The 16,769-nt window shown below is 49.2% G+C and overlaps 1 protein-coding gene across 1 annotated transcript; it reads right to left on the reverse strand.

Annotated features, from left to right (window-relative positions):
- Window positions 1-5,753: 5,753 nt before the first annotated feature.
- Window positions 5,754-16,282, reverse strand: rnf150a (ring finger protein 150a). Its single transcript, XM_067251109.1, has 8 exons — window positions 15,641-16,282; window positions 11,553-11,803; window positions 9,784-9,855; window positions 9,338-9,420; window positions 9,150-9,246; window positions 8,398-8,587; window positions 8,084-8,188; window positions 5,754-5,860 (listed from the first exon to the last, which is right to left on the reverse strand). Exons 1-8 carry the CDS (start codon window positions 16,086-16,088, stop codon window positions 5,754-5,756), a joined length of 1,353 nt encoding a protein of 450 aa, XP_067107210.1. The 5' UTR covers window positions 16,089-16,282.
- Between the last annotated feature and the right edge of the window lie 487 nt (window positions 16,283-16,769).

Genomic DNA, 16,769 nt, shown 5'->3' on the forward strand with positions numbered 1-16,769 from the left:
TATATATAGTTATACACATATTCCTTTATATGACAAAATAAACAATGCTGTAGACCTCTGCAGGTTACATTGTACTAACTGTAACAAACACCCATTCAAACCCCCACAACTGCTATTGAGCACTCACATTCTCACATTCACATCTCAAAGACGAAGCCTAAACTTTAATTTAAAAAAAAATTACGCGAATAAAGATTCTCGCTGTTGAAAGTGCTTTCAAGTTCTAGAAAATGATTTTTCAGCATGAGCAAAACAGCCCATCCAGTCCATTGCTGGACACCTCTTTCTTAGCAACAAGGTACAGTGTATTGAACTGCACTCATTACTAACTATTCTTCTTTTTAGTGGATGGTGTCTTCCTCAAGTGTTAAAGTGCTTTCTATTGTTTCATCCAGAGAAGAAAGAGACAAGCTCAGAGAAATAAAACAAGTAAATAATCGACAACACTCTTACTCATTTTACCTGAAATAATCAAATTATTGATCACTTGCAACTGGCTAAGCACAATCTTTAGGATTACACATGCTTTATTTACGACACTTTAGTAAAGTAATTAAATGTCGTAATGTTTGGAAATGGATAATCATTTCAATGCTGTGTACCAGCCCACAGCCAAAAGCCAGCGGACAAAGAGATCCTCCAACAACGTTGGAGATGGATAGGCCATACCCTCCGCAAACCAGCTACAAACATCACAAGACAGTCCCTCAAGTGGAATCCCCAAGGGAAAAGAGAGAGAGGTCAGCCGCGAAACACCTGGCGCAGAGACTGGGAGGCAGATGCCAAGAAAATGGGCTCCACTTGGGGACAGCTTGAGATGTTGGCTCAGGACCCAGATGCTTGGAGAACTCATGTTGGCGGCCTAAGCCTCAGAAGGGGTAGTAAGAGATAGTAGTAGTAGTACCAGTCCACAGTCTCTCTGTATGGTTCAAGGTGGCCTGGTTAATCTGACCCAGTACGACCAGGGGCTGACCCAGAAGACAAGGGGCTGACCCAGTACGACCAGGAGCTGACCCAGAAGACCTGGGTCTGACCCAGAAGACCTGGGGATGACCCAGAAGATAAGGGTCTGACCCAGAAGACTTGGGGCTGACCCAGAAGACCAGGGTCTGACCCAGAAGACCTGGGGCTGACCCAGAAGACCTGGGGCTGAACCAGAAGACAAGGGGCTGACCCAGAAGACCTGGGGCTGAACCAGAAGACAAGGGGCTGACCCAGAAGACCTGGGTCTGACCCAGAAGACCTGGGGCTGAACCAGAAGACCTGGGGCTGACCCAGAAGACCAGGGTCTGACCCAGAAGACTTGGGTCTGACCCAGAAGACCAGGGTCTGACCCAGAAGACCTGGGGCTGAACCAGAAGACCTGGGTCTGACCCAGTACGACCAGGGAGACGCCTCCCAAGACACATCCAAGCATGGCCAGTGCTCTAACAGAGAGACTGAGGGGTTCATAGGAGGAAACGGCTACTTTCAGCTCAACTACTTCTTTAAGTGGTTGCATTGCTTTACCAACAAAAAGAGAACGTATGGAGTAGAGAGAGAGGACAGAGAGAGAGAGTGAGATAGGGGGGGCAGAGCGGAAGGAGAGAGTGTGAAAGACAGAGAGGCAGAGAGGGGGGGGGCGAGGGAGAGAGATAGAGGACATAGAGGTCTTTAATGGACCTTAAGTATTATGGGATAGATGACATAGGGCTTCTCTTCACACACCTCCTGATCCTGAGTGCATGTGTCTATGGAAACCAAAGATCAATTTCTAACCCCGACAAAATATAAATATTAACTATAAAGCTTTTAAAACTAGCCTAGCTGATCTCTGACACTAGCCTAGCTGGGGTCTGGACAGTAGTGGCAGGATCTCTGACACAAGTTTCTTCACTGTGCTAAAAGGGGTGAACCTTTAGAACCACTCTATGTTGATGTTTAATGGAGAAAAAAAACATTCAAACTGATATTAGGAATCTATCATGAGCACCCTCTCAGGTAAACAATCCAAGAGGAACTAGTCAGTAATGTCTAAGCTTTGGTAGAAGACTAGAAATGTTGGCCATTCAATTTGTTATTCTTCACTGACTGGCAAGGAGAGGGGGAGTGTGGGTAATAATATGTGCTTTTAATGCAGTTGCCAGGAGGCTAACGGGCTGACTGTCTGGCTGGCTAACTGTCTGGCTGGCTAACTGTCTGGCTGGCTAACTGTCTGTCTGGCTAACTGTCTGGCTGGCTGGCTAAATGTCTGGCTGGCTAACTGTCTGGCTGGCTAACTGTCTGGCTGGCTAACTGTCTGGCTGGCTAACTGTCTGTCTGGCTGGCTAACTGTCTGTCTGGCTGGCTAACTGTCTGTCTGGCTGGCTAACTGTCTGTCTGGCTGGCTAACTGTCTGGCTGACTAACTGTCTGGCTGGCTGGCTAACTGTCTGGCTGGCTGGCTAACTGTCTGGCTGGCTAACTGTCTGGCTGGCTAACTGTCTGGCTGGCTAACTGTCTGGCTGGCTAACTTAGTGTCTGTCTGGCTGGCTAACTTAGTGTCTGTCTGGCTGGCTAACTTAGTGTCTGTCTGGCTGGCTAACTTAGTGTCTGTCTGGCTGGCTAACTGTCTGTCTGGCTAACTTAGTGTCTGTCTGGCTGGCTAACTTAGTGTCTGTCTGGCTGGCTAACTTAGTGTCTGTCTGGCTGGCTAACTGTCTGGCTGGCTAACTTAGTGTCTGTCTGGCTGGCTAACTGTCTGGCTGGCTAACTTAGTGTCTGTCTGGCTGGCTAACTTACTATCTGTCTGTCTGTCTGTCTGGCAAACTAACTAACTGGCTGGCTAACTGTCTGGCTGGCTAACTTAGTGTCTGTCTGGCTGGCTAACTTAGTGTCTGTCTGGCTGGCTAACTTAGTGTCTGTCTGGCTGGCTAACTTAGTGTCTGTCTGGCTGGCTAACTGTCTGGCTGGCTAACTTAGTGTCTGTCTGGCTGGCTAACTGTCTGGCTGGCTAACTTAGTGTCTGTCTGGCTGGCTAACTTACTATCTGTCTGTCTGTCTGGCAAACTAACTAACTGGCTGGCTAACTGTCTGGCTGGCTAACTTAGTGTCTGTCTGGCTGGCTAACTTAGTGTCTGTCTGGCTGGCTAACTTAGTGTCTGTCTGGCTGACTAACTGTCTGTCTGGCTAACTAACTGTCTGGCTGACTAACTGTCTGGCTGACTAACTGTCTGTCTGGCTAACTAACTTTCTGGCTGGCTAACTTAGTGTCTGTCTGGCTGGCTAACTTAGTGTCTGTCTGGCTGGCTAACTTACTATCTGTCTGTCTGTCTGTCTGGCAAACTAACTAACTGGCTGGCTAACTGGCTTGCTTGAGGAATGACTAACTTCTTGGCTGGCTGGTGAAATAAGGGAAAACAAAAATGGAATGTACTTCAATAACAAGAACATTCCATTAACACATCTCCTAGCAACACATCTCCTAGCAACATACAATCCTGTGGACAGGAGAACAGGTTAGAACCAGATACCATGGTTCAAGCGTTCTCTAATGTAAATTTAACTCAAATTACATCATGGGAATTTATAAAAAATGTCAATAAAAAACAAATCAACTAGGGGTAAACAATCTTATGAATTGAGTATCTCATCAGGAGATTCTTTAAAGTGACAAACATTTTTTTTTATTACCCTACTCTTCATCTGTAAACATTATCCTCCATTATCTATTTTTCCATTTTTAAATACAAAATTAACGTATTTTTATACTAAAATGTAATTCGTTGGGTGTTTTCTTCCGTATCCAGTAACCGACTGTTGAACATTCTGGACTGTTTTATCCTTTCTCAAAATGGCCGACACACAACCTGTTTCCTCTAAAGGCATCTGGTTATTGATGCCACCAACATGCTCTGAATTCAAATCAACTTCAGGCCAATTCAACCGTAATTTGTCAACTTCAATGTGCTATTGACCATCAAACCAACAGCAGACTTACAGGGCTTCCAACTGTCACGCATTGGCCGTGAGACATGCATTTCAACCAGTTCACACGCTCTCACGCCACACCTTGTATTTCTCACGCTGAGAAGGCAACGCCAACCAAGTAGTCATGCTAACGTTGTAAACAGTAATGGACGAGGCGCAGCCACACGGAGTGAAGCAACATAGACACGCGAACACCCGTGAAAGCTCTGTACTTTGTACGCAGCAAAATTTTGGTTGGCCCCACCAAATCTCAACCCAAGGTTTTTTGAAAAGTTGGCAGCCCTGGACTTAGTCAGACACAACTGACTACACACAAGCTAGCATGCCTGCTAACACTACGTTAGCACCAGCAAACAGGACAAGGATAGCTTATCTATTGCAAAGCGGACAAACTTAACAGAAGCAACCATAACCAATAATCCTGTTCTGTAAAAATAGTTTAAATGACGAAAACAGCCTTTTTACAAACAGCACAAGAGCTTGTTTCAGCGGTGGAGGTTTCTGGCAGGTCGATGGCTTCTCGTTGTGGATACAGTCATGGTTCCTCTGGTCCGCATGGTAGTGTCCTTGCTAGTTTCCCTGCTAGTGTCCCTGCTAGAGTCCCCTGCTAGTGTCCCTGCTAGAGTCCCCTGCTAGTGTCCCCTGCTAGTGTCCCCTGCTAGTGTGTGTGGAGGGCTTGTGCTTATGAAGCGTGTAGTCGTAGCTGACATCATGCCCAGCCTCTTTCGCCCCAGCGATTGTCGGCAGGCCTTGAGATGAGGCCTTCGAGCATCGTGTCCAGATGGTGAACACTTCTAACATGTTTGTGGTGAACACTTCTAACATGTTTGTGGTGAACACTTCTAACATGTTTGTGGTGAACACTTCTAACATGTTTGTGGTGAACACTTCTAACATGTTTGTGGTGAACACTTCTAACATGTTTGTGGTGAACACTTCTAACATGTTTGTGGTGAACACTTCTAACATGTTTGTGGTGAACACTTCTAACATGTTTGTGGTGAACACTTCTAACATGTTTGTGGTGAACACTTCTAACTTGTTTGTGGTGAACACTTCTAACATGTTTGTGGTGAACACTTCTAACATGTTTGTGGTGAACACTTCTAACATGTTTGTGGTGAACACTTCTAACATGTTTGTGGTGAACACTTCTAACATGGATACAAATATGATGCCTGACACCTGTTCAGTAGAGGTGAACTTGTGTTAGTCAGTAAAGTTTAGCTTTAAAACACAGGCGTGACAGTTATTTGGGAGTTCGTCATTTGGAATTGATAAGAATGCTGGTGGTAACACACACATACCGGATGTAAACTCCTACAGAACACAACTGGATCAATCACTTTATCATCTCTACGTGGGTCTTCCTCTGGGGTTAGTGAAGCCAGGTGGATTGGCCCTCGGTGTTAGTGTTCTCGAGAACGCTGGCAGTGCTCTTGTACAGACAAATCTGGAACAGTCACGTTTCCATGGCGCTTAACATGTGAGGTCGCCACAGCGACAAACGGTAAACTACAAGCATCGCCCATGGGAGCGAATACTGGAGCTGTGGTTGGGCTGCTTGGTTTCCCTGGCAACCCCACTAAGGGGGGTGGGGGGGGGGGAGTAGGAGGGGGGGTGTTGCAGGTCGCGTGCGGGCGGCCCACCCTGGCAGCTTGGAGGAACCTCTGTGTTGGTGGGTGTTGCAGTGGGGACAGAAAGGGAGTGTTGCGCTGGGAGGGTCAGCTGCTCCACGCCCCAAAGCTGCTCCTCCGGAACCTCGTTTCCGCGGTGACCCGTGCCTCCTGCTCGGCTGTGATTAGCTCATGACTTGACCAGGTGATCCTGCAGCTGGATGGACAGCTCTGCGGTGGACACGCCCACCTCGGCCCTGCCCACCTCGGCCACTATGAGGGATCTGTCTGAATCACCTGCAACAGAGAGAGACAGGAGCAACTGGTCAGTACCTGGTCAACCTTGACACAAGATGGATGCCCCATGCAAAAGGCAAGACACAAAATGGCCACCCCACACAACTGGAAACAGGTATCATGTCAGGACTATAGCCATGTTAGGACTACAGCCATGTCAGGGGGAGCCCTGAGCCCACAGAAAGAGACCATGGTGAAAACATGGTGAATCAGGGAACAAATCAGTTCCCACAGCGCTAGCCTCCCTCACACTCCCACAGCGCTAGCCTTCCTCACAATCCCACAGCCTCCCTCACACTCCCACAGCGCTAGCCTCCCTCACACTCCCACAGCGCTAGCCTCCCTCACACTCCCACAGCGCTAGCCTTCCTCACAATCCCACAGCCTCCCTCACACTCCCACAGCGCTAGCCTCCCTCCCTCACACACCCACATCCTCCCTCACACTCCCACAGCGCTAGCCTTCCTCACAATCCCACAGCCTCCCTCACACTCCCACAGCGCTAGCCTCCCTCACACTCCCACAGCACTAGCCTCCCTCACACTCCCACAGCACTAGCCTCCCTCACACTCCCACAGCGCTAGCCTCCCTCACACTCCCACAGCGCTAGCCTCCCTCACACACCCACAGCCTCCCTCACACTCCCACAGCGCTAGCCTCCCTCACACTCCCACAGCGCTAGCCTCCCTCACACTCCCACAGCGCTAGCCTCCCTCACACTCCCACAGCCTCCCTCACACTCCCACAGCCTCCCTCACACTCCCACAGCCTCCCTCACACTCCCACAGCCTCCCTCACACTCCCACAGCGCTAGCCTTCCTCACACCTCACCCACTGTGACGGATCACCGACACAGCTCATCCCTCACTCTGACAGACCCAGGCCCTCGCTACTCCCTCACCGGCAGCGGCCGTCCGGCGAGACTGCCGACGTCGTTCATCTCACGCTGCTGTCGGGAGGAGACGGGCGCTCGCAACAAAAGCCTCGTTATCTCCGGGGTTCATTACTGACACGGGATGACAACAACTACGAGGCTGTGAAGGAGCTTGCGCCACTGCTGTTGACATACTGTGTATGTTTGCAGCAAGTTGCTTGTTGTGAAACAACAGGAAATCCATCAGCCGTTTAGGATTCAGCATAATGGAGGACAAAGACTACTGCCACCTTCCCAATAATCAATTTCCCACCACACTCACAAAGCACTGCTACAATCAGGATCTTCAGTTGCTTCTATGACAGAAATTATTTAAATAAACGCACCCCCACAGCGTAGAGGAAGCACTTTCAGCTGCCCTCAGCCTCATTAAGACAGAGGAAAGATTAGCAACAGCCTCGCAGGTGAACGCAGAGTACGAGAGAGAGAGGGAGAAAGGAGGGAGGGTGGGTGGAGGGAGAGAAGGAGAAAGAGGAGGATAGGGGAGGGAGGAAGATAGTAAGGAGAGAAGAGGGAGGGACAGTCAGAGGGAGGGAAGGAAAAAGTGAGGAAGGAGAGACAGAGAGAAAGGGAAAGATAGAGAGGAACAGAATGCTGACATGTAACTGTTAAAACTGCAGTGTCTCCTCATTGTCTTGGTTACATAGAAATCAGAGGGTGATGCAGTTCGTCTGTGTGTGTGTTTCCTAAAAGGTCTAGGTAACAGCAGGAGTGCTGGTCAAGCCAGGACATGCTCCAAGTGATGCCAGCTGCTATTCACTGAGGAGGACTTGATAGATACAGATAAAGAGAGACATAGAGAGAGAGGGGGGAGAGAGAGAAAGAGAGGGGGGAGAGAGAGAGGGGGGGTGGGATACAGTAAAAGAGAGAGGGTAATTATGACGAGTGGAGGGGTTCCCCCGAGTGGAGGGGTTCCCTGAGATCAGTGTGGATCAGCCCTGCTCTCTGGGCAGCAACGTTTCGTTAGCTAAACTCACAAAGGTAAACACTTCAGGGAGCAGTATGGAGATGGGAGCACTTGTTTTACTGCTCGGGACAGCCTCGTTGACAGGCTACAATAAGGCTAATGTACAAGCTTGTGACAAATAGCCCCTGTGTGTCGCTACCAAGCCAGAAGTTACGACTCAGCAATATGCTGCGCAACGCACAAATCATCCTTCCCCTGCCCCCCCAACAAGGAAACAGCATCCCTTCAGAACCCCAGTAAGACCTGGATCCTGGCATAGCAGGATGAGCAGAGGAAGCAGGTAGTCCAGGCAGATGTGAGAGAGATGTTGTGCTGCAGGTACACAGGGACAGGTTCTGCAGGTACACAGGGACAGGTTCTGCTGGTACACAGGGACTGGTTCTGCAGGTACTCAGGGACAGGTTCTGCAGGTACTCAGGGACAGGTTCTGCAGGTACTCAGGGACAGGTTCTGCAGGTACACAGGGACAGGTTCTACAGGTACAGGTTCTCGCGATGTGAATGTGATCTGGAAGAGAGCTAGCTAGCTGCAGGAGGAATGTCCCTCCCTCCCTCCCTCACTCACTCCCCCTCACTCACTCCCCCTCACTCCCCCCCCCCCTCCCCCCCTCCCTCCCTCCCCCTCTTCCATACTCACCCCGAGAGATGTGTTGTGCTTCCAGGGCCTCCCCCGCCTCCCCCTCGGCCTCCCCCTCCCTCCCCGCCGGGTCCAGCACCACGGAGCTGTTGTTCACCGTCACATCGCTGGCACCTGTAGCAGCGTTGGTGGGCGGGCCCAGGGAAGTCTCGTAGTCCGGGGGAATCTCGTCCAGGCAGTCTGCGTTGGACTGCGGAGGACAACATGGAGGCTGGTCTGAACCCTCTGTCCATGTTAACCATGCTAGCTGCCCCCCACATCCCTGCTAATCATGCTAGCTGCCCCACACATCCATTTTAACCATGGTAGCTGCCCCACACATCCATTTTAACCATGGTAGCTGGCCCCCACATCCATTTTAACCATGGTAGCTGCCCCCCACATCCATGTTAACCATGCTAGCTGCCCCCCACATCCCTGCTAATCATGCTAGCTGCCCCACACATTCATGTTAACCATGGTAGCTGCCCCCCACCTCCCTGCTAATCATGCTAGCTGCCCCACACATTCATGTTAACCATGGTAGCTGCCCCCCACCTCCCTGCTAATCATGCTAGCTGCCCCCCACCTCCCTTACATGCCAACAGGACTAACCGGACTAATCATCAAACCAGTAACTGTCCTAGCCGAGCTAGAGGACTACAGCTGTAAGTAAGTAAGTAAGTAAGACTTTATTTATATAGCACTTTTCATACAAGAATTGCAGCTCAAAGTGCTGTGTATTCCTGAGGTGACCCCTGACCCCTGCTCACCGGGATCCCCAGGGCCTTCAGGATGTTCATCTTACACATGGGACACGTACGGTGCTCCAGCAGCCAGGGGTCCACACAGTGCTTGTGGAACACATGCCTGGTGACACACACACACACAGATCAATACAGGAAATCCTTCCGGGGTGATAATCCTGGTGATGGATGTGTCCCAGCAGCGGCTGGCTGACCTGCAGGGCAGGACCCGGACCAGGTCATTAGCTCTGTAGCCCTCGATGCAAACCGCACAGTTATCAAAGTCCCCCTCCATCTCCTGCAACACACAGGACGGAACACCAGGTCTCAGAGCCTGACAGGGTCATTTTCTCTGAGGTCAGTTATCAATCACATCGGCATGGCTACCGCAACAGGCTGCTCCTGTGAAACATGTCAGTAGATCTGAATGTGTGTTGTCTGGAAACCTGGCAACCCCCAGTTGTCTGGAAACCCACGACCGACTGACCAATCAAGGCCAAACTGTTAGAGGAGTCATTCTGGTTGATGATTCAGGAGCCTGAGAATAATGACTTCTACACCCACTTGTTTTAAAGCAGTTATTCTAGTGTCAATATGATCAGAGCTACGTTAGTGCAGTTTACTGCCCAAACACAAGAGTAGTTAAGGTGAAATAAAATACCTGATCTCCCTTCCTCACAGTCCGAACCTGCAGCTTGCTGATGGCCTTCTTAGCAGCATCTCCCAGACGCCTCTGAAAACACAAACAGCAAAAGGGGGATAAGACGATACCAACCTGGCAACCCATGGGAGAGAAATGTGAGGAGTCAAACTGAAGAACCGTGCGTTGGAAGGTGAAGCTGTCCTCTAAACATGATCATGATTAGCAGATGGTTATAAATCAAATGTGAATAACAGATTCAATAATAGACCAGTAGGGTGTAGGAGAGAGAGACCAGTAGGGTGTAGGAGAGAGAGAGACCAGTAGGGTGTAGGAGAGAGAGAGAGAGACCAGTAGGGTGTAGGAGAGATACCAATAGGGTGTAGGAGAGAGACCAGTAGGGTGTAGGAGAGAGAAAGAGACCAGTAGGGTGTAGGAGAGAGAGAGACCAGTAGGGTGTAGGAGAGAGAGAGAGACCAGTAGGGTGTAGGAGAGAGAGAGAGAGACCAGTAGGGTGTAGGAGAGAGAGAGAGAGACCAGTAGGGTGTAGGAGAGAGAGAGAGACCAGCAGGGTGTAGGAGAGAGAGAGAGACCAGTAGGGTGTAGGAGAGAGAGAGACCAGTAGGGTGTAGGAGAGAGAGATACCAGTTGGGTGTAGGAGAGAGAGACCAGTAGGGTGTAGGAGAGAGAAAGACCAGTAGGGTGTAGGAGAGAGAGAGACCAGTAGGGTGTAGGAGAGAGAGATACCAGTAGGGTGTAGGAGAGAGAGAGACCAGTAGGGTGTAGGAGAGAGAAAGACCAGTAGGGTGTAGGAGAGAGAGACCAGTAGGGTGTAGGAGAGAGAGACCAGTAGGGTGTAGGAGAGAGAGATACCAGTAGGGTGTAGGAGAGAGAGATACCAGTAGGGTGTAGGAGAGAGAAAGACCAGTAGGGTGTAGGAGAGAGAAAGACCAGTAGGGTGTAGGAGAGAGAGATACCAGTTGGGTGTAGGAGAGAGAGACCAGTAGGGTGTAGGAGAGAGAAAGACCAGTAGGGTGTAGGAGAGAGAGATACCAGTAGGGTGTAGGAGAGAGAGACCAGTAGGGTGTAGGAGAGAGAAAGACCAGTAGGGTGTAGGAGAGAGAGAAACCAGTAGGGTGTAGGAGAGAGAAAGACCAGTAGGGTGTAGGAGAGAGAAAGACCAGTAGGGTGTAGGAGAGAGAGAGACCAGTAGGGTGTAGGAGAGAGAGACCAGTAGGGTGTAGGAGAGAGAAAGACCAGTAGGGTGTAGGAGAGAGAGATACCAGTAGGGTGTAGGAGAGAGAGACCAGTAGGGTGTAGGAGAGAGAAAGACCAGTAGGGTGTAGGAGAGAGAGAGACCAGTAGGGTGTAGGAGAGAGAAAGACCAGTAGGGTGTAGGAGAGAGATACCAGTAGGGTGTAGGAGAGAGAGACCAGTAGGGTGTAGGAGAGAGAAAGACCAGTAGGGTGTAGGAGAGAGAGAGACCAGTAGGGTGTAGGAGAGAGAGAGACCAGTAGGGTGTAGGAGAGAGAGACCAGTAGGGTGTAGGAGAGAGAGACCAGTAGGACTATCCAGGGACGTCATGAGAAGGTGCCAGGCTCAGTGATTGCTGTGTCAACAGTAACCATGGAGACAGGCGGGTGTGTTAGATGAGAGGCCTGGAGGCCCTCCTGCTGGCTCACCCGTTCAGAGTCTTATCTGTCTACGTGTGTGTGTAGGTGTGTGTGTAGGTGTGTGTGTAGGTGTGTGTGTAGGTGTGTGTGTAGGTGTGTGTGTAGGTGTGTGTGTACCTGGTTGCGGTCGCGGGCGTTGGCGTATCTGAACCTCTGGATATAGTAGAAGACAAGCCAGGCGAGGGAGATGATCATCAGCACGATGAACGAGATGGACACGAACACCACCGACGTCCTGCTCACATACTTCTGCAGGTTACGTGTTCCTATGGTGATGTGCATGGTTACCGTGACGTTACGCTCCAGCAGGGCGGCGACCTCGCGACCTTTAGGTTCCGGGATCATGATGGCTACCACGTCTCCCGTACCTGATGGTGGACACACACACAGACAGAAGGGTGAGGTGAAGGTCCAAGCAGAGCGGGATGATTGACTCGGTGTTTCAGTGAAACCAAACTACACACCATTAACCCTAACCCTACTGCAACTGACAACACTAACTTTAAACTAGCAACACTATAGTCTGTTTATATTCAGAGAGGCGACAGCAAAGAGTCTGACTGAAGAGGCTTAAAGTGTGTGTGTGTAGTGTGTGTGTTTGTCTGTCTATAGTCTCTAGGGCAGCCCGCCAGACACACGGCCTTCTGGGATACCCTTGCTCGCCAAGCAGAACTACAGAGCCAAGACTGTTACATTACCTTACCCTGGGGTGAACTACCCAGAGATGGAGGGAGAGATGGAGAGATATGGAAGGGTGGATAGATGGATAAAGATGGAGAGATGGAGAGAGAGAGAGATGGAGAAGGACAGAGAGATTGAGAGAAAGAGAGACGGAGATGGAGAGATGGAGAGAGAGATATGGCAGGGTGGTAGTGGCTAAATGTACGCACGTAAGAGAGGCTGATAGTGGAAAAAGTTACAAAGATCTCCAGGTAAACAGGGACAGAATTGTGTTGTTGCTGAACGATGTTATCATGTTGCCTGGATACTGTGCAGACCGCCTCAGGTTTGAGAGGTCTTCAGCTGAGCTTCAGACTCAAGGGTTTAGTGACCATGGCCATCTGGGTATGTGTGTGTGTGTGTGTGTATGTGTGTGGTGTGTCTGTGTGTGTATGTGGGCCCTCAAAGTGAACAAAGACTAATACAAACAGAACTAGAGAGGGTACAATTTCTGGGGAAATTGTAGGGTGTGCTTGCTTGCGTCGGTTGCACAGGGGTCCGTTTTTGAATGACATTTTTACAACTGATATTTCTGTATATTTTATATAAAAATGCATACTTATTATTTATAAAGATTACATAGATTTAAAAGCATTTTTTTTTTCTGCTCATTTACAACTGAAAATACGAGTGAAGTGTAGAATGAAATAGATGTCTTCTCATTTCCCCTGCAAGAGGCTGCCTCATCGTTGAATCAAAACGAATAAATTTGGCAGACCGGTGTAAAAATTGACCTAATCTCTATGACTTATATGTGAGGAATGTTTATTTTAACGATTGAAAACAGATAACGCTACATCATAGACCACTGTAGTATGTGTTGTTCGGGCAACACAGGCTAATGTCATGATGCTAATACTTCAGTGAAATAGTAGACTACTGTTTCCGAAAGTAGATGTACTTCCTTAATAATATCAGCTTATATTGTACATTACACATCACAATTGTGTGTCATATCACAAAGTAAAATGAGTAAATAGTTATCACCCTGGCCTCTTTGCTTGTGGCGTTTCTGCAGCTGCCTTGCAGTAAAGCTATAGTTAGCCTAGCTATCCCCCAAGTTAACAGATGCGAAACGAATGTTCTGCTACAGGTAGTCACGCGTGTTTTCGTGACGTTAGTGACGTAGTGACGTTAGTAACGTCAGTGACTGTGGCTAGCAAATTAGCCACCGTTAGCTTCACTTTTCGCCACAAAAACGTAACTTGAGCCTAAACCATGCAATGGAACGTAAATCCCAATAGAAGCAACTCAATCGCTACCAAGACGAAACTTTTGACACCTATGTTGTCTATGTAGGCCAAATATTGACTGAGTTTTAGGGGGGCAAAAAGAATAATAATAATATATATGCGAGAGAACAAAGGTTGTGCTCTCGCCGAAGGCTTGAGCACACCCAATAACAATTCTTTCTCCAGATGGGTCCGATATCTCCTTGATAGCGTGCCTTGCTAACCAGGCGACTGAAGACAGCTTCAATCCCTGATCCTTTACTCCTGTTCTGCACAATGCAAACAACACCAACCAGGATAGCTGCTGTTTGCTCTGTGAACATACAGAAATATATGGAGTAATATTGACCTGGCCAGACTCAGGGCTAACCAGGACAGTATTCTCCTCTTCTAGAAACACACAAAGATGCTGCAAGCTGGAGGGAGCAGGGTGTGTGTGTGTGTGTGTGTGTGTGTGTGCAAACACTCAGTTTTGAGGTGTGCGCTAAGCTAACTCCTTCAGTGCTGAGCACAGAGTTTTAGCTAGCAGACAGGGCTGTAGCATCAGTCTAGCTGAGGGTCATGTAGCTGGTTAGCAACACTGATTAGCATGACATAGACCAACAGACCAGCCTCCCCTATAGATAAAATGAGCCCTAGACATGACAGTTAGATGTAGTGTGTGGTAATTATGCCACAGCTGAAGCATGAGTTTTTAAGCCTAAGGGGCTCAAGGCTGGCAGATCTCTGGAGTCTCCAGGCACTTGTCCACATTTCTGGCTGGTCCATGGGCTCACAGCAGGGGACAAATCAACTCCTCTCCCTCTTCTCCTCTCTCTCTCTCCACCTCCTCCATCATTTTGATCTCTTTGGTCTCTCAGCCAATCTCTTTCTCCGTCTGTGCCCCTATATATCCTCCCCCTCTTCCCCCCTGTCCTCCTCCCTCTATCTGCTCATCTGGGTATGAGTTGTGGCTGGAAGCAGGCCAGCAGTTCCCAAAAATAGCTTTTCATCTTTCAGGAGGTAACGAAGGATGGCCCTGTCCTCACACACCAGTCTGACAGGCTGGGATGGGGATTGGGGGGGGGGGGGGGATCAGCAGACACAGTAAGATCATTGGTCGCCTCATCCTGTCCGTTCAGCTCCAGTAAGGCAGCTTGCGTCAGGTCCGTTGTTGACAGAGTGAACGATGCAGGTTTCTCTCTGTGTCACACTGAGCCAGTCAGTCCAGCGATCATCTCTCTGTGTCACACTGAGCCAGGCCAGCTCCTAGCCAGATCCATCTTTACACGTGGGGCTTATGATAGGATGTGATCGTCACTTTAACACCTCATGAGAAAAAATGAACTAAAAAATGGTTGCCACAATCACCATGTTTAAAGTCGGATGCATAAGACTCAACTCAGCCACCTGAGCGGTTAGAGAATCGGGCTAGTAATCAGAAGGTTGCTGGTTTGATTCCCGTCCGTGTCAAAAGATGTTGTGTCCTTAGGCAAGGCACTTCACTCTACTTGCCTTGGGGGGAATGTCCCTGTACTTACTGTAAGTCGCTCTGGATAAGAGCGTCTGCTAAATGTAAATGTTCAATTACAGTCTTCTCTCTATTTTTCTACACTCTCTCCCTCCTCTCTTTCTCCCTCTCCCCCTAGAGACACCAGTTACCTCTGCTCTGGAGAGACCTGCTCTAGAGACACCAGTTACCTCTGCTCTGGAAATATGAGACACCAGGTACATCTGCTCTGGAGAGACCTGCTCTAGAGACACCAGTTACCTCTGCTCTGGAGAGACCTGCTCTAGAGACACCAGAGACGTCTGCCCTGATGGAGTCTGGCGGCTGGGGATAGCTTGCAGGCCTACACACAGTTGTATGGTGGTTTGCTGTTTAACACAGTGATTACATGTAGTCTGGTTACACACAGAGACATACATACATTCCTACAGGTGGTAGTTTTCTGATAGCTGACCTGTTGCTTAATTCAAAATGAAAATGTTCTTTTCAAACGTCTACTCAACAAGGGACCATAAAACAGCTACTTGTTGAAGGCACTGATCGACGTTTGAAAGCTATATCTTGATACTTGTACGCTGAATAAAGTGTCTGATTTCCATGAACTTGCCTTTCTTGGCCAGAGAAGAGATGGCCACCAAGGCAATAGGTTGGGCCGCAGAACCACAGCACAACGATTACAGAGAAGCCTAGCATAGCTACCCGTAGCACCTTCTCCAATTGTAACTTCTAGTCCTGTGTTGACGGGTCATGTCACAGTCTCTTACCTGCATGGGGCATCGTTATGGTGTCGTTGGCGTTACTGGAGCCCACGTTATAAATGATCACTGCAGACGCGTTGCGGTTCGCGGCGTTGTGAATTTTCTCCCGGTACGTGCAATTGCCTGCAGAAATCAAGGCTACCCATGCACCGCCGTGGACAGGTACCGGGAATTTAACGTTCGGGTCACACGCTTGTCTCTCGTGAGACGGCATCAACACAAACCCACGAGCTTCTTTCTTTGGGGAATGCTCCCCGTAACGGCCACATTCGGTCTTCTCCGTTTTGATTTCTGAAGTGACTGGGTCCAGGTAAGTGATGTTTACGAATGCTGTGTACCATTCTTCTTTTTCCGCCACCGTGAAGTCCAGGCACAACAAATGGACGAAACAGAAGGACAGCAGCCACGTCGAAAGAGCCAGACTGCGGCATGCCTGAATAAGGGACACTGCCATGGTTCGGGGTCGGCAACTGCTCCCTCTCCAACTCCTCAAATGCTGTCTGTCTCAGTCTAGGAAAGCTCCGCTTTGCTTGTCACAGCGAGACGGCGATGCCAATCCTTGAGAGATTTAATGAACGCAGGATAATTGGCTGCCTTCAGGACTAACCGTTTACCGGGCCATTGTCAATACTTTGCGAGAGTTGGTTGTGGTCAGGCGCCAGTTGCACTACTATGTCGAAGTCTCGGCTGTCTAGTCAAACTGACAGGGAGGTGCGGTCCTGCAATGTTGTTTTTGGTCGATCGTGACGAGCAGTCTGTAGGGTAAATTATGGGTCACTCAAATTGAGTTATTTTTTCGCCCGTTGAGAGGGGTTTATCATTCTAGCTATTCATTCGGATTAGAGTGCGAAACTCCACCCACCTGGGCTACACAGGATTACATAGCGTGTTTATAAAACCGTTGTACACTTGACATGGGCGGGGTTCACGAAGATAGACGAGGGTAGCCGAACCTTTGTTTGGGTTTCTACCCCCGACCGTGGTCACGCGCGAGACTTGAGTAATTCTGTTCAAGATTTAAGACTCAACTGTTCAGAATAAATATTCCCCTTTGAGCAGAGATGGCAAAAGTACACACATCCTTCACTCAAGTAGAAGTACAGATACTCATGTTTAAAAAGACTGGTATAAGCTG

The sequence above is a fragment of the Osmerus mordax genome, chromosome 14 (genome assembly GCF_038355195.1).
Source record: "Osmerus mordax isolate fOsmMor3 chromosome 14, fOsmMor3.pri, whole genome shotgun sequence".
In the NCBI taxonomy this organism is placed as follows: Eukaryota; Metazoa; Chordata; class Actinopteri; order Osmeriformes; family Osmeridae; genus Osmerus; species Osmerus mordax.

What these genes read in the sequence shown, in the direction of transcription:
- rnf150a (XM_067251109.1), bottom strand. Translation starts at nt 16,088, where the DNA reads ATGGCAGTGTCCCTTATTCAGGCATGCCGCAGTCTGGCTCTTTCGACG. An exon ending in GTCCGGGTCCTGCCCTGCAG is followed by an intron (nt 9,247 to 9,337) that starts GTCAGCCAGCCG and finishes GTGTGTCACCAG; the next exon opens with GCATGTGTTCCACAAGCACT. An exon ending in AGCACAACACATCTCTCGGG is followed by an intron (nt 8,189 to 8,397) that starts GTGAGTATGGAA and finishes GAGTACCTGCAG; the next exon opens with AACCTGTCCCTGAGTACCTG.